The sequence below is a fragment of the Leptinotarsa decemlineata genome, unplaced genomic scaffold (genome assembly GCF_025532065.1).
Source record: "Leptinotarsa decemlineata unplaced genomic scaffold, Ldec_3_MD MMD2_tig00026354_RagTag_RagTag, whole genome shotgun sequence".
NCBI classification, from domain to species: Eukaryota; Metazoa; Arthropoda; class Insecta; order Coleoptera; family Chrysomelidae; genus Leptinotarsa; species Leptinotarsa decemlineata.
Genome location: NW_027412702.1, coordinates 22841045 through 22866494, shown reverse-complemented (window position 1 = coordinate 22866494; position 25450 = coordinate 22841045). Strand labels below are relative to the sequence as shown.

General features: G+C 35.2%; 2 protein-coding genes across 2 annotated transcripts in view; both read right to left on the bottom strand.

The window, feature by feature from the left end:
- Nucleotides 1–25450, bottom strand: part of LOC111505080 (junctophilin-1) — a 103921-nt gene that overhangs the window by 61842 nt on the left and 16629 nt on the right. The window contains exon 2 of the mRNA XM_023159828.2: nucleotides 15374–15585. Within this exon, the coding sequence (XP_023015596.2) occupies nucleotides 15374–15585 (212 nt within the window). The remainder of the gene's footprint in view (nucleotides 1–15373; nucleotides 15586–25450) is intronic.
- On the bottom strand, nucleotides 17633–21561 carry LOC141486415 (uncharacterized). Its single transcript, XM_074184335.1, has one exon. The coding sequence runs from the start codon at nucleotides 21538–21540 to the stop codon at nucleotides 17848–17850; it is 3693 nt and encodes a 1230-aa protein (XP_074040436.1). The 5' UTR covers nucleotides 21541–21561; the 3' UTR covers nucleotides 17633–17847.

Below are 25450 nucleotides of genomic sequence, written 5' to 3'. Positions count from 1 at the left end.
ACTCATGAAAGTGGCAAACCATAGACACGTGTTTCGGGCTTTTGGCCCATCATCAGTATGGTGCAGCCAAGTGTAAGGATGGGCAACACTTGGTTACCAAAAGATAGAAATACAAATGCACGGAGCCACCAACAGGAGCCAACCGCACATTTGTGGTTTCAGTTGATAGATCTCGTGTTCACAAGAAAACTATCAAAATCACCACGGAGGCAGCTATAGATACCTGCGTGACATCCGGGTCCAGGAAATTATACGAATATGAAAGTTATTGAGTGTCTTGATATAGAAACAAAAGTTAATATCGGACATAGCACTCATGAAAGTGGCAAACCATAGACACGTGTTTCGGGCTTTTGGCCCATCATCAGTATGGTGCAGCCAAGTGTAAGGATGGGCAACACTTGGTTACCAAAAGATAGAAATACAAATGCACGGAGCCACCAACAGGAGCCAACCGCACATTTGTGGTTTCAGTTGATAGATCTCGTGTTCACAAGAAAACTATCAAAATCACCACGGAGGCAGCTATAGATACCTGCGTGACATCCGGGTCCAGGAAATTATACGAATATGAAAGTTATTGAGTGTCTTGATATAGAAACAAAAGTTAATATCGGACATAGCACTCATGAAAGTGGCAAACCATAGACACGTGTTTCGGGCTTTTGGCCCATCATCAGTATGGTGCAGCATACTGATGCAGACACGAAACACGTGTCTATGGTTTGCCACTTTCATGAGTGCTATGTCCGATATTAACTTTTGTTTCTATATCAAGACACTCAATAACTTTCATATTCGTATAATTTCCTGGACCCGGATGTCACGCAGGTATCTATAGCTGCCTCCGTGGTGATTTTGATAGTTTTCTTGTGAACACGAGATCTATCAACTGAAACCACAAATGTGCGGTTGGCTCCTGTTGGTGGCTCCGTGCATTTGTATTTCTATCTTTTGGTAACCAAGTGTTGCCCATCCTTACACTTGGCTGCACCATACTGATGATGGGCCAAAAGCCCGAAACACGTGTCTATGGTTTGCCACTTTCATGAGTGCTATGTCCGATATTAACTTTTGTTTCTATATCAAGACACTCAATAACTTTCATATTCGTATAATTTCCTGGACCCGGATGTCACGCAGGTATCTATAGCTGCCTCCGTGGTGATTTTGATAGTTTTCTTGTGAACACGAGATCTATCAACTGAAACCACAAATGTGCGGTTGGCTCCTGTTGGTGGCTCCGTGCATTTGTATTTCTATCTTTTGGTAACCAAGTGTTGCCCATCCTTACACTTGGCTGCACCATACTGATGATGGGCCAAAAGCCCGAAACACGTGTCTATGGTTTGCCACTTTCATGAGTGCTATGTCCGATATTAACTTTTGTTTCTATATCAAGACACTCAATAACTTTCATATTCGTATAATTTCCTGGACCCGGATGTCACGCAGGTATCTATAGCTGCCTCCGTGGTGATTTTGATAGTTTTCTTGTGAACACGAGATCTATCAACTGAAACCACAAATGTGCGGTTGGCTCCTGTTGGTGGCTCCGTGCATTTGTATTTCTATCTTTTGGTAACCAAGTGTTGCCCATCCTTACACTTGGCTGCACCATACTGATGATGGGCCAAAAGCCCGAAACACGTGTCTATGGTTTGCCACTTTCATGAGTGCTATGTCCGATATTAACTTTTGTTTCTATATCAAGACACTCAATAACTTTCATATTCGTATAATTTCCTGGACCCGGATGTCACGCAGGTATCTATAGCTGCCTCCGTGGTGATTTTGATAGTTTTCTTGTGAACACGAGATCTATCAACTGAAACCACAAATGTGCGGTTGGCTCCTGTTGGTGGCTCCGTGCATTTGTATTTCTATCTTTTGGTAACCAAGTGTTGCCCATCCTTACACTTGGCTGCACCATACTGATGATGGGCCAAAAGCCCGAAACACGTGTCTATGGTTTGCCACTTTCATGAGTGCTATGTCCGATATTAACTTTTGTTTCTATATATATATATATATATATATATATATAATATTCCGGAGAGGTGCATTATGACATGCTCAAAGTTGCCCCTTTCCTCTCATGCACACCTACGACTTTGTAGGAACATGTGGCAGATACCCAACGGAAAAACAACAACCCACCCAGCTAATGCCGCGCAGAGAGTTGAAGTAAAATCATCAGACGTTGCACAGGCGCCTGATATATAATTTCACATAATTTCACATGAACTTAAGGAAACCAAATGGTCAAAAATGACAAATAGACGTATTCCACACTCGGCTACCCTCTTCCATGAAATATTAATTAACATATTTGTATAACAAAATAAGATTTCATAATGATGTACATACTTCAAATTTGAGGTTTAAAGGGTTACTTTCCCCTCCGTCCCATCGAGCTATTCTATATCGACGATCCTTCAGTTATAACATATATAGTTTGTATAGTAATATTCCACAAAAATATAATGTTAGTAAAGTTTCCTTATTTAAGTGCTATTACAAATAATATCTCATCGCTGCTCAATCAGAAAGTCATTGATTCCATAGATTTTATACTTCTGAAAAATTTTCAGTTTGAACTCTCTCTCCTTTTTTTTTCTCTTCTTTTTTTTTGTTTTTTTCTCTAGTTTAGTTTTCTTTTCTTCAAGGCTAGAACTAAGGTCAACAGTACCCTTCCGGTACATGTTGTTTCTAGCCTCATTTGTAGTTTTTTATTAGTTTATGAATCCATGGAGAAAGCAACATGAGATTTAACAAACCCAGGTCTCATTAGCAACAAATACTGAGGATAGAAGTCGAAATTATCAAAGAACTTCTTTGGGTGCACTTCGAGTTAAAAATCCAAATCTCAAGGACATATTGGTAGAAGGCAAAGTAAGTGGTAGACAATTAAATAATGAAATACAACAATGATGCAGAAAAGACCAGAACTTCTACGTGTATGTGAGGTGTGGCTCTAGAATATCTATCTAATAAGTGGGAACGAAATGACCACCGCATAGAAACTATGTTTACAAGTTATACGGAAGGAATATGCTTACAAGTACAAGGAAGTTGTTTCAGCTAGTTCCTTCGATGTTGAAGACACGCTCGTTAATAAGTGTTTAGATTCAATCATCCAATCGTGGAGGGGAAGAGAGATCGACGATATCAGCTGCAAGTGGATACAGGTGTCAAGGGATTGTCCTCAAGAGCATTCTTTCTCTGTTATAGAAGTTTGCAAAAGACGAGTTACTGTGTCTTCTAGAATTGTACCGGATTATACAGACGATTGAGTCATTCTGGTCAAGGGTAATATAGTGAAGGGACGTATTCATCATATTTCTTGCAGACATGGGCCAGGGGTTTCGACCAAAGGTCGGTGACAAACTAAGGTTGTATCCAAGGTTTAACTTTTGTAGTGTTACTTTTTAATGAGCCTAGCAATGTAATTCATAATTAGAGACACCGAGTATTCCCCAAAAATCAGGTCCAAAAATTTGAAAAATAATCTGGGATCGTAAGAAGATTGGAAATATCAAATACTAATAACTATTCTCATTCTCATAGATTATGTGTCTGGCTTTCACCTCATGTTGAAAAACACACTTCTGAAGCAACAAGGACGCCCTTCTCCGTAATTTATTTGTCGCTTCAAAAATATTAACGTCATCTGTCACATAATAAATCAGTTCGGTTTTACATAAAACAAGATTACGAACGTGATATATATCATTTGCGAAAAGGTTTGTTTTCTACCTTTGGTTATCTCCCGTGCTCTAGATAAGAGCCGTCTATAACTCTTCGTGATCTCTCGTGTCTCTGGAGGTGTCACGCAACGAATAAAGAGAAAATGTGTTTGTCTAGGTCGAAAGGACGAAGATTTGTCTCTTCCAAAGATTAAGTAGCTCTGTTTGAAAGTAGTACGAACATAAAATTGTCTAAAATTGAGGTACATATATAGGGTGTACCAACAATTTTGACAGTTGATAACGGCCATCTTATTGAGGCTACATCTGTAAAATTAGTTGTCATTTATTCAGTATGTTCTGCTGATTCACCATGGGCGTTTATAGTATTCAACAACAAGTGTAAATAATAAAAACTGTTTTATCAAAATGTGTGTTCTGTTCGGGCAACGTACCGCGCGCTTCGCCCAATTTACGGTCGCCATAAACGTCCTACCGAGAGGACAATTCGCAATGGCCTATGCTTCCCTTCAAACTGCTATATGGTAATAGGCACTGCCTATCAATAGGATTGAAAAAAATGTTGTGTGAGAGCTAAGTACCAGCACAATTGAATTTTGCAGATACTCTGTATGGACCGAATCTGACAATTCACTGTAAACAAAAAATTCAGAAAGTCCAGAATTCTTATTTGAGACTTATGTATGGAATAAGAAGAAGAAACAGAACAGAACGTGTTAGGAATCACACGTTAGAATGTAAGACTTCGTTAGTCCTCAGCTTGCACAAGTTTCTCAAATTCTGAGAGTTGGGGGCGACAGCTGATTAACGGAAAAACAGATTTTAAAAACAGATACTTAAAAAAAAACTAGATCTCACAAGCTCAAAGAAGTTGGATGGCTAAATATGAAAAATAGGAGAAAACTACATGCTGCCTGCCTGTATCAAAAGATTCTCCTATATAAAATCCCTTCGTACCTGCATAGGAAAGTGACGTTTCAAACCGATATTCATAATATTAACATCAGGTTCGAAGGCTCTTTAACACCTCCCAGTTTCACAACCCAGTTATTCAAACGCTCTTTCAGTTACCAGATTGTTAAAGTATTCAATGCTATTCCTGAACTTTTAAAAAAGCTGCCACCCTCTCAGTTCAAAATCAAATTGAAATTATATCTTCTTCAAGTATGAATGATGAACTTTTCACCATTTCGTTTCTCTATCTTCTTTTATTTTTTTCCCTCTGACCCTCTGACCAATAATAGTTTGCTTGGTTTTGTATCATCTCGTGTCACTGATCTTTATTCATGTATTCATATACTTATGTTAATGCTATGCTACTTTGATACCCATGCAGATACTTTTTTAGGTTAAGTGGAAGCATAGTTGCGAAAATTGAACTTCGTCTTTTACTATAACTTTATATATGTGTTTATAAATTAAAATTATGATTTTTTTTTGGTTGTAGTAATAAAGACGTTTATTATTATTATTATATGCTGTCGGAATTTTCGTTGGTAAGAGTGTACTGATTCTGGCGCTTATTTCCATAAAATTGAATAACTATTTACTGAGATATAACATTTTGAATTATACTCATAAAAACGGACAAAACTTTCGAAACAACCCAATGAAACGACGAGTCAGGAATAGAATCATCAAGAACAACATATTTTTAAGCTCAATATCAAGTTGGATATTTCTATTACTCTTTTACCGTTATACGACTCTAAAGCAAACTAAAACGGAAAGTCATTAATTTCATAAAGGCACCTTGAACAGCAACTTGACAAAAAATTCATTAAAGGGGTATTATCACGCAATACCTATTCTCTCTTCGGCGAACAAGGTAATAAAAAACATTTCCAGCTTTCCTCACCTGATTTTCTATTATTCATTGCCGTACTGCGGAACACGTCCACCTGTCAGCATAAATGAAAAAGGAACGAGAAGACTTATAGAGCAATAAAAAATTCCATCCCACGTCTTTCTAACTCGCTTTTAGTTTTGTTCGCTGAGATTAGATAGTCGAAATATTCGGCCATTGAATAATCATGGTACAGCAGTACACCCCTGAAAACGTTTCATAAAAACGGGGTAACTGACCACGGAGTGGTGTCAGGATGAAACCGATTCTATTTGATGCATGCAAAATTATAAAAAAAATTATGATTATGATTTTTTTTCCAAAAAGCTAATTTATCAAATGCGGTAACTTTTTGTCCTTTCTACATTTGTATTTAATTGTAAATTTAATATTCTGATTATTTTATAGATCTGTAGAAGGTAACAATTCTAAATGATGAAAAATTATTTCAAATATATATTGTCCTTCCCAAAATAAAATATTTAAACAAAATTAGTTTTCGCCATATTTCAATTATCTTCTCATTATACAGAATATATCAATGGAAAATTTATATTAATACCCCCAGTCCGACGCCTATTAATATTATCTTAAACGTAATATCAGAAAAAACATCAAGCGGTTCTTTTGGCGGTATTTTCGCATTCTTTGTCTATGTTAATGGCTCGTTAGCGGTGTCCTCAAGGGATATAGAGGGGAGACATTATCTCAATGATTTTGTGGGTAAATTGCAATGCTATTTGCTTGAGACGACTATGTTACTTTCTTTGATGTAGCGACATGTTTGTATTCTTGAAGTTTTTTTACTCTCAGACAATACTGAACGATCTATAGTTGTGAACGAAAAAAACTTGTGAAATGAAAGAAACAAAAAATGGACCTACCCACTACACACCCCCCAAATTATTCGTCAGAGTTATGTTTCCATCATATTTTTTTATCGCGGCATCTTTCTCATTCGAAGTGGTAGAAGCTCAAAAAATGTTCACATTCAACAAGTGCCTAAAAATCTAACCAGCAAGCACGTAATATTTTTTGTAATGGCTTAAAAATGATGATACTATTTTTGTGTATCATTAATTGATCCAACAAAAGTGACAATTGGCTTATGGTAGCTGTAATATGAATATGTACGTACACAAAATAATCAATAGATTTTATCAATAAATAACCTCTTCTTACATTATCATATTAATATACATAACATTTGAGTAATAACCTAAGTTTTTTTCAAGTTGAACAATTTCAATATTTTTTGTAAATTCAACGGACTCCTTTAACAAATCCCATACCTCTTTTGTTCAACCGCAAAAGTGAAAACCACTAACGCGATTCATAATCAATCGGTCACTGTAGATGTCTATTGAGTAAATGGTAGTAGTCTATTGAGTAAATGGTAGTAAACTAGACTAGAATATCCATGAACTCTCCTAACTCGACCTAAAAATTTCATCATGCTCGTTTCTCTCATTTTCGTTGAAAAGTGCCTGCTTCATTACTTTTTCATTAGGTTAGGTCCTTCTATTTAACAGTTCAAGGATACATGTTCAATTGCTTCTGCAAACAAAAAATTCATAAACTGCAAAATTCTTACATGAAGTTCAACAGATTTTATGTCACATTAAAACGTTTTCTCAAAGTTATTGAAGTCGGCAGGTTGGCTGTATCTTTATTAGCGTAGCTGGTAGTGAAGGATTCCCCGCAATCACGTCAAATCTATTATACTTCAATATTTGAAAGGATATGTGAGGTTAGTTTTCTGGTTTTTCATTTTACAGATCTGACAAAGTATTGTATTTGAAAAATACTTCATTTTCACAATTATCAATAATGTCGAACACACAAACTGACGCACGTGTATTCTTTAATTGGCTCAACTATACATTCAAAGGAAACACAAATAAAATCAATGTACAGAGGCCGATTGATTATAACTGGCGTTGGTGGTTTCTCGTAAATTTTTTAAATGAATTTTGGTATCGATTTTGTTATTTTATGGAATTTTACAAATTTTCTTGTTTATAACAAATTACTGACCTTTCGACTGTTTTTTTAACGTTTTCAAGGGTACACCGCTGTACTATCATACTCATTCTCTGTTTCTCGAGAATGGCGCATGTATAAATAATGGACCGTCACGCGACCCTTATCAGGACCTTGAAGGTCGCTGCCAGAGTTAGACACATAGAAACGGAACTCTGATTCCACATGAAAGTGTAAATTTACCTCCTGAATTCGACGATGTCGTTACACGTTTGCTCGTGAATGAAATAGAAACGATAAGATTCAACAGATAAGTTAAAACCTATTTTATGACTTGGCATGAACTGTTTATATTCCGTTTTTTATTGTTTTCCCGGGCGATATTGATGAATATTGTAAATTAAAGTTACCCATTAATGTCTGAACGCAATAAAAATGAGTAAAAAAACGGGGTCTAATTAAAAAATGTACTAAAACGTTAAAAATAATTCGGGAGGTCCTAAGCAGCAGTCATCACACCACTCTCGTTGGGCGTGGCGTAACCTACACCCAATGACTATATTATTTTTATGAATGAATAAATAAATAAACAAACATGGCAAGCTGAATGAAACAGTTTTGAAAAAGAGATAAACTTGCTTTATCGTACTACAATGATTTGGGATGTTCCAGAACTTTCCAGATTCTCCCACATTCCAGAAAGTTCTGGAATGTTGTGCAATGCTCTTCTACACTTTCGAATGTTCTAGAAGACTCTTTAGAGTGAAACTTCTAGCCACAATATCTTCAGTTTTATCGTGAATATGCGTTATAATTACTGCTGTGAAAAGCTTTCTCAACATTTGGTGGCGACTACGGAATAATTTCTTTCTGTTTTATCGCCGCATCGTCCAAAGCCTACTTGATGAAATACATTTTTGGAAAGGTAATTTCAGATAAAATATGCAGGAATAGATAAGGTGTCTAATTGAAAAAAAAAAGTTTTCCATCAATAACTATTCATATCTCATTTGAAAAAAAAGTTTTTTGCATCATTGCACCATTGCTTTAGAAATGTTTTCATAGAAATAGCACAATTTTCTAGCTCCGTCACGTTGGAACCCGCTTTGAAAATAATCTATCTTTTTTTAGCCTACTTTACCTACAAACGATACTAATAAATGTAGTAATGTTAATTTTTTTGTAGTCTTATCGGTTACTGAGAAATCCCTATTGATATTATTCAGACAACGAAATACAAGTAATAATGCGCTAAAAAGTTTTGAAATAGGTTCTAAATTGATTGTAGTTTATTTTAGGAACAACACAGTATCAATTTATTTTATATTATTTTGAAGTATGGCAAAAAAACTACGATATCAAGACTTCAAATCATAAAATAACAATTGTCCTCAAACTACAAACGATGGATGAAATAAAATCAAGTATTTTGCAACTAAACTAACCTAACATAACCTATCCTAACCAACATATGTAACCTGAAATCCGAAATAAAAACTAACGTATTTTAGAATGCTTCATTTGAAAAAAGCATCTACCCACAATATCTAACCTGACTTCCGAATTCAAAAACGAAACGAACTCATGTTAGTATGTTGGAAATAATTCTTAATCCTGACCATCTAACATGAGTTCTTTTTTGAATTAGGAAGTCAGGTTAGATGTTGATGGTAGATGCTTTTTTCCAAATAAAGCATTCTAAAATACGTTAGTTTTTACTTCAGATTTCAGGTTACATATGTTGGTTAGGATAGGTTATGTTAGGTCAGTTTGATTGAAAAATACTCGATTTTATTTCATTCATTTTTGATGTGTTTAATGGTAACTACAAACATCTAATATCAGCTACAATCAACCCCATCGTTTGTTGTTTGAGGACAATTGTTATTTTATGATTTGAAGTCTTGTTATCGTAACTTTTTTGTTATACTTCAAAAAATATAAAATATAGTAATATTTTGTTATTACTACAATAAACTACAATCAATTTAGAACCTATTTTAGAACTTTTTGGTAATATTACTCGTCCTTAGTAGTTGTAGGTAAAGTCGGCTACAAAAAAAGGTAGATTTTTTGGAAAACGGGTTCCAGCGTGACGGAGCTCAATTTTCTGCGATATATTGCCTTCAAGATGTATGTATACTATGGCTATACTGCATTGGAATGCATTTTGAACATACCTTCTCTTGAGGCTCGCAGAAAACTTGGAGATTCAATACTTCTTTTCAAAATTATCAACGGACTGATGTGATACAAAGACCATGGTGTAAGCGCATTTGCGGCGCCGAGGATAAAAGGAGAAAGAGACCGAAAGAGACAGGAGTGGCAGCAACTATAAGTACACCCTCCTCCTCCCTCTCTCCACCTCCAACACCAAGGGCACCTCCTGCGGCGAGCGCCAAGAGCTCCGCCTTGAATTAAGGCAAAGAACCGGCTGCCCCTGCAGGAAAGCTCCCTCACTCGTGCACCTCCACGAAGGAAACCACAAGAAGGTTGAAGAAGCCGTGCAACGACAGTAATGTCGCTGCACCTTCCAAGGTTGCCAAAGAGAGTGTGAATTCGGCGAGTCTTGGCCTACACCTGCCAATATAAAGGAGATGTCTCCTAAGTGACCTATCCACCTTTCTGTATAGGACAGGATGGACAATGACCAAGGAGGACAACTCCTCGGGGGGATGTACAATGGGTCACATGTGGCCTGAGTGCTGTAAGTCTACACTCACCCTCCCTACTCTACAGATACAGAGATCAACTGACTGAGTATCAGCCCCGAGCTTCTCTCCAAATTATCTTTACCTCTCCCCAGTCGTTCAACTAGACAGGTGCAAACGTTTAACGTTTTTATTCACAGATTCAATTATTCATGAAACAGCTTTATTCCCAGAACTCTTTGATTGGCTAACTCTTTAACTAACGTTGTTGTGTCTACTGTTACTTGCCTGTATGAATTATATTAGTTCATATTGTTATACATTTTAATTTTCCTTAAAAAATCTACTTGTTATCTTACTTGGAAATTGTATTATTCTTATAATTTACTTTTAATCCACTGTATTGTATCAAGTACTACATAGTACTGTACTACTTATATCTGAATTGGGCTTGCCCGTGTATATATAACTAAATAAATAAGAAATTTTTGACAGGAAAACAGTGACAGCAACTTTTCGAAAATGCTCTTTTTTGAAAAAAAAACTCTGCTGTAACTCAGAAACGATGATAGATATCGATTTCCGATTTGTCATAAAATTTGACTCTCAGACACCCTCATCAGTTTTCATCTATCTAGTTTGAAAACAAGATTTGTTTGAAGGTGGTTGACAATTTTTCGTGGTGTATTTCATCAGTTCGGACTTCCATTGTCTAATATAATATGAATTGATTTGATAACCCTGAAAAAAATCAAAAAGATTAACCGAAAATAACAATTTTATTAAACAAAAACTGAAATTACAAAGAAATAGCATACAACAACAACCAAACAAATAAAAATTGAAATATTAATAAAAACTGGAAAAATTGAAAATATTATTGACAAAAAATGAAAAAATTAAAATTAAAAAAGTTTTCAAACCAAGTTATGTCACAACGTTTCGATTGTTAGTATCCACAATCGTCTTCGAGTGATAACTGGACGTATTCCTCAGAGATCTGACTATTTATAGGTCATTCGAGTGCTTTCACCTATCCCCTCTTCCCTTTTTCCGCTTCATTGGTTTTGGCGGGAGATGACCGTTTGGCGTTTTTCGCTTGATTAGAGGTTTCCATATATTACGTATCTCTACGCTAACTTGACTAAATGCGTTGTTGGACAACATATACGCGGCTTCTTTGAATTTTCTTCTAAACCAGTGTTCCTCTTTGTGGATGATTTCAGCTTGAGCCCACTTGATGTTGTGTTGATGAGTCCAAACATGCTCTGCTATTCCGGATTTGCTGGTTTCTCCTCGCATCTTTATATCGAAAACCCACTCACACAGGACAGTATCTGAACCAGAAATCCAACCACCATCAATCGACTAAGAGAGGAATCATCAAGACTCTACTAGACCGTGCTTTTGGGCTCTGTATTATGAAGAAGGGTCTCGAAAAGGAACTAGACATCATCAAAAATGACCTTCAACGGAATGGTTACTCCAAAGCGATGGTAGAACAGGCCTTAGCTAGAAGACAGCAAGAACTCCACAAGGAAGAGAAACCGCCACAACCAGTACTTGTACTTTCTCACATCAGAGGATTATCGGAAAGGATAAGACAGATTGGGTCCAAGTATAACATCAGGACCTGCTTTAAATCTGGGAACACTATCCGTAGCATCCTCACGAAAACCAGGCCACCAAACACATACTGCGATTCCAAGAATTGCATTTACCGGATACCCTGCGAGTGCGGAGAATCATACATCGGTGAAACTAAGAGGCAATTGGAAGTTCACATTGCTGAGCACAAGAAACACACACAGCGAGGAGAAACCAGCAAATCCGGAATAGCAGAGCATGTTTGGACTCATCAACACAACATCAAGTGGGCTCAAGCTGAAAACATCCACAAAGGATTTTAAAACAGATTTTAAACAGATTTTTAAAGAGGAACACTGGTTTAGGAGAAAATTCAAAGAAGCCGCGTATATGTTGTCCAACAACGCATTTAGTCAAGCTACCGTAGAGATACGTAACATATGGAAACCTCTAATCAAGCGAAAAACGACCAACTCCCGCCAAACGGTCATCTCCCGCCAAAACCAATGAAGCGGAAAGAGGGAAGAGGAGATAGGTGAAAGCACTCGACTGACATATGAATAGTCAGATCTCGGAGGAATAAGTCCAGTTATCACCCGAAGACGATTGTGGATACTAACAATCGAAACGTTGTGACATAACTTGGTTTGAAAACTTTTTTAAGTTTTATATTTTTATTTTTTGTTAATAATATTTTTAATTTTTTAATTTTTTCAGCTTTTATTAATATTTCAATTTTTATTTGTTTGGTTGTTGTTGTATGTTATTTCTTTGTAATTTCAGTGTTTTGTTTAATAAAATTGTTATTTTCGGGTAATCTTTTTGATTTTTTTCAGGGTTATCAAATTAATTTATATTATATTAGACAATGGAACTCCGAACTGATGGAAGAATCGAAAACAGGTGTTCTCCTTTAAAAGTGTCCAATTTGGCACACTCTGTACAACTTTGATATCTTGCCCGCTTCGAAAGTTAAGAGGGGGGATTTTTAACGTTCTCGTAGTTACTCCATACTACTTACTCAGCATATGAGTTACTGCAACTGACAAGCGTACTAGTTGAAATGAATGAAACATGGAAACATAATCCCTGACCGCTCAACGACCTCGATCATCTTCTCAGAAGCACAGTGATGACACATGAAAATCAAAACACGCATACTGAGAAGTAAATGAGTCGTCAGTCACCATGTTTTGTCGATATTTGGATGGAAAATAAGTAAGTCATCGTGTGATTTCATTTCATTCATGAATGAGATTCATAAAAATATTTGGATGAGTAACGAAAGAATTTTTGAATGCCTGACTCGTCACTTCCACCCGTTCTTAAGTGGAATACTAAACAGCGTTATTTTTGAACTGTTTTCAAAAGTTTTTGAGGATGTTTATTTTATAAGAGGCTTTTGATGGCCCATTTTAGATATTAACTCGGAATAAAAGATGATTTCATTGGGTAATTTCATTCTTCGCTTTCACAAAATATTTTCCATTTTTATTATGTATGAGTGAAAAAAATGTTCTGAACTCGAATGAAATTAGCTAGTAAAATCAGCTTTCATTTCAACTCAAAAAATGTAATTTATGAAATGAATCGGTGTCAACTTTTTTCTGAACATAGAAGGTTATTATGAATTGTATCCTAAACCTGAAAATGAAGTAGTTTTTTCATAAACTACACCTTAGGATTTGACCCTCACAAATTTTATTTTCAGGAATAAATCACATATATCACAACATGTTTCGCTATCACAGTAGTTGTTCGCTTTCTTCACTTTTTGTCAAGTTTGCCATGAAATTCAAAATCAAAATTAAATAATACGTATCGGTTGCAATATTACTTTAATATTTATTTTTATTTTCGGATACATCTTCTTCTTGCTCAATACATTTTAGGGCACACTTAAGAACCGTTCTTGTAGTCTTTATAACGAATAGCATACGTTTATACGTATTCTATTCGTTATTGCTATCTAGAGGTCATCGATACTATTGTAGTGATACACCTCGTTCTTAGAAATTCCCCAGGGAGAGTACCCGGCGATTTTGAAATTTTTTTTGGGTATAATTACGTATTTTGATGCGTATATTACGAATCCTGAAGAAAAAAGCGGCGCTCTTCCTTATTTACAAAGTTACGGCCTTCAAAGTTCAGAAAAGGGCAACTTTTCAGTCTTTTTTTTCACAAGATAAACTATTTTGAAACACAAGCATTCATTCACTAGGTCACCTTTACACCTTATTCCTCCTTACTTAACACTTTTCACTTCAACAACCACATTTTTTCAATAAAAATGTTAAAAAATGTATCGAGCTGCTCTTTGGTTATATATCTCTGTATTTTACATTTTTAAGGTTAATGGCATAGTTGGTATGACTGATGCTGTCAATATTCCTATATTTCAACATTTTTATTGGAAAAATGTTGATTGAAAAGTGTCAATAAATGCTTGTGTTTTTAAATAGCTTAAGAACCTTTCTTGTAGTCTTTAAAACGATTCGACCATCGTTTATATGCATTCTTTTCGTTATCGCTATCTGGAGGTCATCGATACTATTGTAGCAATACACCTTGTTCTTCAAAATTCCCCTGAAATTAAAATCCATAGGTGTAATGTCCGGAGAACGAGCAGGTTCTCTGGTAGCAATCAAAAAGGTCACTTAAAAAATAATTTACGTCTCTTGTATTTTGTGGCGACGCACTGTTTTGTTAAAAAACACTCTTTGACAATTAGCTTATTTGAGATAACAAAAAAAATTCCATATGGTTTTAAGAAACTACAAACAACGCTCACCTGTTATAGTATTGTCGTTAAAAAAACTGGTCGCAATATTTTCAATCCACTAAAACAATATCGATCAAGAATCGTTCTTTCTGGAAACATAACACATAGTTCAAAGAGCATGGTCGGAATTTTCTCAACGAACTAAGTATGCTTCAAGCATATCACATTTTTTCTAAATGAGTAGAAACTCTTTCCGTAACTAGAGTAAACTGACATGAAAAGCAATGACTCAAAAAAGAGATTTCATAAACGTCAAAATGACAAAAGTGACAAGTTTCATTGAATTGATTGTTTCAAACGGCCTCCCAAGATAAGTTACAAATAAAATACGTTCAGCAAATACTTTTACGAAAAGTTAAGTAGCAAATATTGCAAACGATATCAATAATTTTTCTTCCATTTTAAGTTTCATGACAAACTTGACGCAAAGTGGAAAAGGCGCATTACACCGTTATTTTTGGTTTTAGAATGAAATTCATAGTAACCTTTCAAGTTCAGAAAAGAGTTGGCAATTGATGTTCAATTGTTTATCTGTTAGCACTCGTTAATCAGCGGAGAAAACAATAATGGTTCTCTAATGGACCCGAGCTCGTTAGCAATAGGGCCAACTTGAGTTTGGTCACACTTTGATGAATTGAATAAATTTATGACACTAAATAACTATATACTGTGGTTACTGAGATTATTTTAGTGTATGTCTTTTTAGTTTCAAATATCGAATTGTTTTGAATAGTTCACTTTCCATTATATATGTTGAACATTCTAAAAATTTTAACGCACATTGACTAGTAACTGCTAACACGTTTCATCTTACCATCATCAGCGTAAGTTTCTGATCCGTATCCATCCTGAAGTCCGTTCGCCCAAGTCCCTTCGTACTTGGCCGTGGACGTATTCGACTGTCTGACACCGTACCGACCCTTGAAACCCTGTGTCCATTCCCCTCTGTAAATCCACCGCCCCCTTGTTTCCACACCCAAGCCGTGTCTTTTTCCATTCTGCCACTGTCCTTCAAAGCAACTGCCACTGAAACAAGAAGTAAGGGTTACTATTCAAAGGTTTCCTTTGTGAGAATACAGCTGTTCAATCAAGTGATGTCGACGTAAACATAGTCACATAAACATAGTCACGTAAACATGGCTAAATGTAAGCATACATAAACATTCATAAACTTGGTCACGTGAACACAGTCACGTCACGTAGACGTAAACATAGTAAAGTCAACTAGATTTAGAAATGGACAAGTCACTTAGACGTAAACATAGTCACGTAAACATACGTATGGTACATTCGTAACATAGTCACGTAAATACAGTCACGTCACGTATACGTAAATATAGTAAAGTTACCTAGAGTTAAACAAGATCAACAGGTCACTAAGCGTAAACATAGTCAGGTAAACATACGTATAGGTATTCGTAACATAGTCACGTAAACACAGTCAAGTCTCGTAGATATAAACATAGTTACATAAACATAGTCACGTAAACACTGTCACGTCACGTAAATGTAAACACAAACAACAAGTCACCTACATGTAAACATAGTCACGTAAACATAGTCACGTCACCTAGACTTAGACAGTTTTTATTTCTCTTTATCATGTCACGTAAACGTCAACATAGACAATTTATGTTTCTATAAACTTGTCAAAGAACTATCAAATAGTTGTAATAGAAAGTTTTCCTACTGCTTTTCTCTGTCTATCTACCTGTCTGAAAATGATAAACTCAAAATCTACAACAACAACAAATTTTCAGATATTAAAAAAACAAAAATATAAAATATACATCAATAATAAATATAGCATAAACATACAATTTTAAAAAAGGCTAACAATATCGTAAATCTGCAACAAGAATTCTATACCAAGATTAACAACAAACTTCTCCTTCATATATATTATTATTATATACAACTATGATAATGTCAAAAATCATTTTGTAAATATTCTTGCACACTGTAAAAACATTTAGATTTCAAATATTGTTTCATTCTGATTTTGAACTGATTAAAATTAAGACTTCTTAATTTTGACGGAATTTTATTATATAAATTCAAGTTTAAAGAATTCATTTTGGATGTTGTCAAACGAAATTTGGGTATTTTCAATAAGTCGCCAGATCTGGTGTTATATTCATGGTTATGAGAGAGTGTTTCATAATTTTGGTTATTTTTATGTATCTTCAATATACAATGAAATATATATAAAGATGGCAAAGGCATGCTATTATATTTCATGAACAACGGTTGGCAGTAGTCGAATGCTGGAGCATTTGCAATGATTCTCAATGTTTTTTTTTGTAAACGAAAAACATGTATTGCATTTTCATATAATATTTCGGGTAGAGTTCCTATGGATGATATCTGTTCAATTTCATAATGCATGTTTGGATTTTTGTGAAATTCAATGTTCAAGTAAAAGGGGTTTCAAGAAAATGACCTTTGTTTTTCATATGGAAGGAGTTGTTTCCAATAAGTTTTTTTACAGTTTGTATCTGAAAGACATCTCTATACATGTTCTACATATCTCTTTATTGCTTTATTGTATTCTTTAGAAGTTTCCAACATTTGTTATGTGACAGAGAAGTAGTTTGTGTTGCTACTAAAGCATTTTTTCAGTTTTTTTAAACTATTATTCATATCGTGTATTGATTGCTGTCACAGTAATGTGAATTATGTCTACTAAATACACCAACTGTTTCTAAAAATTTTTTTTTCAAATCCTGCTCTTGGTCAGTTCACGTCAATGAAACTGTTGGATTCGCCATCCAGATCCAAGAATAGGCATTTCAACATTATCATATTCAGTAATCGGCTTTCTTCATTGCATGAACCATGAGTGTTGTAGGTTAACACTATTTTTTTTTTCATTTGTGTGGACATTTGGTAGCAAGTTATCACATGATTTTGTAAAACTTTGTCCACGTAGAACGTAGAATGAACATATTGAAATATAGATTTATAAATAATCCTATTGTTAATGATTCGTAACAGTATGAACTGTCCGAAACTGTCTAAAGGACAATGAAACAGAATTTGACTGATTGTAGAAAAAATAATAGTCAAGCAATAATACAATACCACTTTATTGTAGAACAACAATTTTTTGTGGAAAAAACAGTTATTTTCACAATAAAATAACCTACAATTTTAACTTTTCTTAACAAACTCTTATCACAGATGAAAAAGTCTTATTCTAATAGTTTCTCCCTATTGTCGACAAAAGTAGTAACCGCAAAAAATATCACAGCATCATTTGCATTTTTACAAAAAAAAATTTGGATATTAAACTTTCAAAGCTTTCAAACCATGTTTCGGACAAGAAAACATATTATAAATATACGCTCTTAATTCATCTGATGTGAGACAGGGTGTTCCATCAAATCTGAGAACAGGTATGAAAAATGTTTGGGGGTTAATATACTTTCTGCTATTCTTTATTATCGGAGAAAGCATTTCTGAGGATCCCTCCATTGGCTTTTGTTCACACCCTGCTTCTTTCCTTTTAGTTTCCTCTGGATCGTACTGTGATTCTTCCGAACCGTCTTCTAAATCGGGTTCAAATTCTTCTCTTTTTCTTCCTTCGGATGAATTTGCTATAGTTTCCACTTCTTTCAGTTTTGTTTCGTCGTCTAATGTTCTTTGAGATTCGGGTTCAGGTTTCTCATTTGTTTCTAACTCTTTCGATTTCTCCGAACTGTTTTCTGGTACAATACCATTAACCTCTTTTGTTTCCGATTCATTTTCAGTTATATCATTTGCTGATCCTTTCAGTTCGGATGTATTATCTTCATTTTCGTATGTAGGTGGTTGTTCTTCGGCTGGCTTAGTTACCGATTCATATAATCCTTTCAATACTGTTGTTTTTTCTTCTTCTTCGGAAGTTTTCGGCACCTCTTTTTCGAATGTAGTGGGCTCTTCTTTTTTAGCTGACTCATTCAACGACGCATGTAATCCTTTCAATACAAACGTTTTATGTTCTCCTTCGGCAGTTATTGGCATCTCCTCTTCGGATGTAGTGGGCTCTTCTTCTTCGGATGTAGTGGGCTCTTCTTCTTCGGATGTAGTGGGCTCTTCTTCTTCGGATGTAGTGGGCTCTTCTTCTTCGGATGTAGTGGGCTCTTCTTCTTCGGATGTAGTGGGCTCTTCTTCTTCGGATGTATTAGATTCTTCTTCTTCGGATGTAGTGTACTCTTCTTTGGCTGACTCATCTATTGGTACAGACATTCCTTCCTTTGCTTCGGTAGTTGACTCTGTTTCTTCGGATGTTTTTGTCTTTTTCTCTTCAACTGAACCGGATCCTGATTGATCTAATTTTTTCGAAGGTGATGCTATTTCCTCGGTTACTCCCGTTTCTTTCAATTCCTCTGAAACATTCGCATTTGAGGGCTTAAACGTATCTAATGTTCTTTCAGATGTAGGTTCTGCTTCTTCTGATTTTTCTGAAGCACTTTCTGATAGAGGTTGTGCTTCTGTAGTTGGCTCATTTGTAGTTTCATCTTCCTCCTGAGTTCCCTTCACCGATTCATCTAATGTTCTCTCAGATTCTGGTTCAGATTCTTCAGAAGTATTTTCATCCGATTCATCTGAAGTTTGGTCAGATGTAGGTTCTAGTTCTTCTAGTTTTTCTGAAGCACTTTCTGTTACAGGTGCTGCTTCTGTAGTTGGCTCATTTGTTGTTTCATCTTCCTCCTGAGTGTCCTTCACCGATTCATCTAATGTTCTCTCAGACTCTGGTTCAGGTTCTTCAGAAGTATTTTCATCCGATTCATCTGAAGTTTGTTCAGACGTAAATTCTAGTTCTTCTGGTTTTTCTGAAGCACTTTCTGATACAGGTTCTGTTTCTGTAGTTGGCTCATTTGTAGTTTCATCTTCCTCCTGAGTTTCCTTCACCGATTCATCTAATGTTCTCTCAGACTCTGGTTCAGATTCTTCAGAAGTATTTTCATTCGATTCATCTGAAGTTTGTTCAGATGTAGATTCTAGTTCTTCTGGTTTTTCTGAAGCACTTTCTGATACAGATTCTGCTCCTGTAGTTGGCTCATTTGTAGTTTCATCTTCCTCCTGAGTTCCCTTCACCGATTCATCTAATGTTCTCTGAGTCTCTGGTTCAGATTGTTCAGAAGTATTTTCATCCAATTCATCTGAAGTTTGTTCAGATGTAGGTTCCAGTTCTTCTGGTTTCTCTGAGCTACCTCTTGGTAAGAATTCAGAAGAATCTTCTGTAGTTTCCTCATCAGTTGATACTTCTGTTTCTGTGTCATCTAATGTTTCTTTATTGGTGAATTCTGACTCGTCTGATTCCTCTGATTCAGATTCTTCTTCGAATTCAGGTGTCTGTTGTTCAGCTGACACTGCTGTGTCTTTTTTCGGTTCTGCTGTTTCTGTTTCAAATGGTGCCGTTTCAAATGTTGAATTTGGTTCATCAGTTACGTTAATTTGGTCCGTCTCTTCTGACCCTTCTTCTCGTGAGAGTTCTGATGGATCATCTGTAGTTTCTGATGATTCTGTCTCCGATTCATCGAATGAACTTTCAGATGTGGTATCCGATTCCCGTTCCTCTTTTGAGAAATTTTTTGATTCATCCGAATTATTTCCAGATACGAATTTAATCGAATCTCCTATAATTGGTTGTTTCGAAGATGATAGTTCATAGGATTTAATTTCAGATGCCTCTGTGGTCTTTTCAGATGGCGATTCTGAAAGCTCTGAGACCTTTCCCCACACAAGTCTCAATGGTGTTTCTGTATTTTCTTTTTGTTCAAATGGGTCTGTTTCTGATTCATTCAATGTTTTTTCAGATGCCGATTCTGATTTGTTCTCCAAGACATGATATTCTGTAGTTAGATCTATGGTAGTTTCGACAGTCGATGTTGGTTTTTTATATTCAAATATGGGCCTTTCAGATGGTGATTCTATTTCCTTATGAATATCTTCTTTTTCTATTTCTTCAGAGTTATTTTCTAGAACTGATTCTCTATCTCCTTCTGGTATTTGTGCTGTCTCTTCTGTGGTGGTTTCTTCTAACATTTCTGTTGTTATGAAACCGTCTAATGCCCTTTCTGATTCTGGTTCTGATTGCATGGTTACTTCCGCCTCTTTGGAGTCATCTTTCATTACTAAACCCAGTCCTGTAACATTATCTCCAGCAATTTCTGTTCCTGACTTATCTGATATTCTTTCAGACGTCGCTTCGAATTTAATTGGTTTCAATGAAGCATCTTGTGGTGCGAATTCGGATGAATGCGCTGTAGATGAAGATTCTTTTGATGATTCTGTCACGATCTCAGGGGGATATTCTGGAGTCATGAATATATCTTCTTCTTCTGATTCCTCCGAGTCGTCTTCTGGCTTGAACCTTTGCTCTTCTGTAGTTGACACCCATTCGGATGTTTCTGTTTCCGATTCGTCTAATGTTAGTTGAGATGACGGTTTCAGTTCTTCTGTTATGACTGTTTTGGAAGCAGACGAATCTTCTGTAGTTGGATCTTCAGGTGTTTCGGATTCAGATATATCTAAAGCCCTTTCAGACTCTTCTTGAGGTTCGGTTGCTTCATTTTCCGCCGATTTTGATTCCAACTCGTGTTCTTCCGGGGCATCAGTATCCTCGGGTAGTTCTGTGGTTTCAGATTCTCCAAAGTTTTCTGGTTTCCGTTGTAAATCTTGTCCAAAATATTGCTGGTCCTGAATTAGATCTCTGGATGAAGGTTTAACACCCGATTGACTTATTCCAATAGTTTCAGGATCGCACTGCGGCAATGGGTAAGGTGGTGTTAGGTTGTGCGGAATTACTTGGCCATCATCCGGACACTGTTGACACTCGACAAGTTTACTGAGCAGCTGTACTATATGGCCGAGCAAACACGACTGCTTCGATGAAGTTATATTTAGGTCTTTCAAACAATTCGGAGCTGATGATCCGATGTTCGCTGTCACTAAAAGCAGGCCAAACAGGGCCAGAGTCCGCAAGGGACCCATTGCAAACTGTACTCGAAACGGAATAACTTGTTCTTTATATATAAACCCGGAAGAACGGGGAGCGTGATTAAAAATTATTTGATTTGTAATGTTTTCGTTAGGTACAATTTGACCGGTCACGGTTTCAGCATGCAGTTTCGATAGATGTTTTGATTCATTGACCCCTTTTGCGTACGCTCGATTATATATCGTCGTTGATTTCTGTTTTGAAAAATGCTATGCAAATTGATAATGAAATCATTTATTCTTCAAATTGGAGGCATCAGATATCAGCTGGAAAATTCACAAAATGAATAATAATAATAGTAAACTTTCTTATTAGTCAGTGGTTATGCTTGAAGACTGGCAGTAAACAAATCTAAAGAAATGAACTTCAAATGTTCAAACCAGTCTTGGATATACCTACACAGTGGGTTGAATGGACTGACGCCAATCAGAAAACAACTACTCTACTGGCTAATACCACGAACGTCGCGGCGTTGAATTATATCCTGCATACGCAATTGGCAATACAACTGAAAGAGTCGACCTTCAATTTTGGAACGGGCACACTTGCAGACCGGTTTCGGACTCGTTAGCCACTCGTCAGTGGAAGATAGTGACCATCATCGACCTAAAGTCAATGATATTCCATAATTGAAAATCAAAATTCTTTCAGAGTATTTCATTCCTCGTCTTAAGTTGGAGCGAACAACAAAACTGTCGCTCCATCTAGTGGATGAGGTACTAACCAACTGCATATCCGAAATTTGCCCGATTCCTCTGAATGAGGAAGAAACACTTTCTTATCAGTCAGTGGCTATGCTTGAAGACTGGCAGTAAACAAATCTAAAGAAATGAACTTTGAATGTTCATGACAGTCTCAAGGAGACCTCAACAAGCCTACGGACAAGAAAGATCAGACCTGTCATATTGTGTTGTGGACACTACTGTGGGCTATCAAGACAATATCTAAGAGTACTGATATTCTTTCTGAAGACATCAAATTCTAGACTATGGTTACTTCTAATCAATAATACATTAACGAAAGGTTTTTGTAAAATTCTTTATAGTGGAAATCATACAAAGAACTGTAATAATCAGTTTTTTTCAATTGTATCTCCTCCTTGTTTTCAATTTTATATGTAAACCTGATATCAGACGTCCTATTGTTAAGAGTTGAGTGCTTTTTGTGTTACAAAATTGCAAATATGTCATCTCCATATCGGATCCAGGTTCGTGAAAGTAATTTAACTTTTACTTCCAATTCATATCTGCTCATGAACAAATTACTAAACTCAACCAGAAATACTAACGCATTGAAATAAAATGTTTTTGCCTGAATTCTCTTTCAAGCAACTTACATTCCTGATCAAATTTTCAGTTCTACCATTTATTATATTTATAATTTTAAGGGTGTGAAGAATCCAATAATGTCAGGTTTGCGCAGCTCTAAAAATATTCAGGCATCACTCATTTACAAATTGAAATCATTTAGTTATTCCTGGGTTGAACGTGTTAATTTGAAATGATATTTAGGTTGAATCATCAGAGCACGTCTCATAGCTAACATTTGAGATATTCATAGAGATTTACAATCGTATTCGTTTGGATGTTTCGAACATATTCTCAAAATCAATTAATGAATCAGTTTCAAATTGCTTAAATATATTTTTTGTTCATTTCAAAAACAGAAATCCCAGAAATTATGTATGATAAAGTAAGAAACTGCAATAATTTCTTTAAATTTTTTTAAAGGCTCGTGTTTCCTAAAATAGGTACCTCTTTCGTGTTGTAATAGTTGACTTTCTAGGAACTTATGACACATTATATATATATATATATATATATATATATATATATATATTATATATGTATATATATAATTATATATATATAATATATATATATATATATATATATATATATATATATATATATATATATAAATCGGTGCAATTTATGAGGATGCAGTCAATAGCTGGGCTGTTATATTGATAGTCTTAGCAAAATTTACACGTACCTACTGAAATATGATAAAGAAAATAAAAGATCTAGTAATTCGAGTATCATTCAGAATTTTCCCACTTGACATTGTCAGCCAAAAACTTTTATCAACTGTCATTATTTAATGTTTTTCTATCTGTTTTTGAACCATTTTATATTTAATTCTCACGTTAGTAAGTTCTCCATATTTATATATTTTTTACAAGATATATAATCTTATTATTGTAGTTGTCCTGACGAAGGTGTGAAATATACCGAAAGCTTGACATATAACGAAGAGTTTTCTTTGTAACAGCCCAGCTATTGACTGCAACCTCACAAATTGATATATATATATATATATATATATATATATATATATATATATATATATATATATATATATATATATACAAGCTTCTGATAATTCCTCTTCCATATTCTCTGTTTCACTATCACTGTCGTCATTTAAATCATAATGAATTTATTTCCACCATTAATATGGAAGTGTCCAATCTCCATATAGTCTTTTTCAACTAAAATTACTTTTTTAATATTTTTATGCCAGTCTTCTTCAGTAATATTAGATACTTCTTCTTTAACTAGCTTTATTACCTTCTTATCAAATTTTGTAAAATTATTTTCACGTTTGATGCTTTGTTTCAATTTTCCCCAACTCAACTCGATGGGATTGAAAACACAAAAATAAGAGGAAGTCTCAATATGGTGTGTCCATACTTTTCAGCAATACTCTCAAGGGCATACATTTCTTGAAATGTTTTTGTCTGTAAAACTTCAAGTAGTTGGTTTTTGGTATAGCTATCTTCAAAATACAAAATGTTTTCCATTGAAAAACTTTGTATTTCATCTTTCCTCGAATTTTTATACGGTACTTTGATGAGCTGTCGCGAATGATAGGAAGCGTTGTCAAGAACTATTACACTATTCGCATTTAACTTTGGGGTCAATGTGTTTTCAAACCATTCCTCAAAAATATCATCTTCCATGTTCTTATGATAGCCAAATTGCCGTTCTCAAGTTTTTTTCCACATAATTTCAAAGAACCAAACTTGAGATGTAGATTCTTATGTACATTGAAACATACTCTCTGTTTTTCAATATTCAAATGTATCCGAATCTTATTCACTGGTATCTCTTTTTCGCATTGTTCACCAGCGCTATTGAAATCACTACACAGGAAAAAGTATCCGTTGTTATCACACTCGTTATTACTATTAGTACTTGTCCAAGGATGCCACAGATAACAAAAATATCAAGTAATAACTGCATTAATATCGAGTTTCAACACTCATGATAGCCGTCAGTTCTTGAACTGAACACGACGGCGATAACCATCCCCGTATTCCCGATTTTTATTCGTCACCGTAACATAACTTCAAATTTAATTTTATGACACTTCAGCCAATCATAAAACTCGGTTAGTAAAAATCATCCAATACGAACCTCCAATTCTTCAGTCCGCGTGGAGTAGCTGGTAGCGGCTTTATCTCTTTGTATTGGTGTTTTTGGCCTTTGAGGGCGCCGATAGCATTGAGTGTTCACAATAAAGATTACTTTGACTATAACAGATCGATGAATATGTTAGACCAGATTCGAGAATATATGTTTGACAAAAAAATAAATTGTTCAACTACGACAAAAATGTTTTGATCCCTTTCCCAACTAATAAAAAAACAACATTTGAAAATATTATTTGTATCACCAAACCTCGCAATGTTTTTGATGTAAAATTGCCTAAATTGCCTTCTTCAGATTCGTCATCACCTCTTAGACTAAGAAATTTTTGTTTCCGTGATTACTTGATGAAAGAATAAATAAGGGAAATATCTTGTATCTACCTAAGTGAAAATATTAATTTAGTATGATAATATCAAGGAACAAATATTATATTTATTGAATGTTTGAGAATCTACTTCGAATCTCT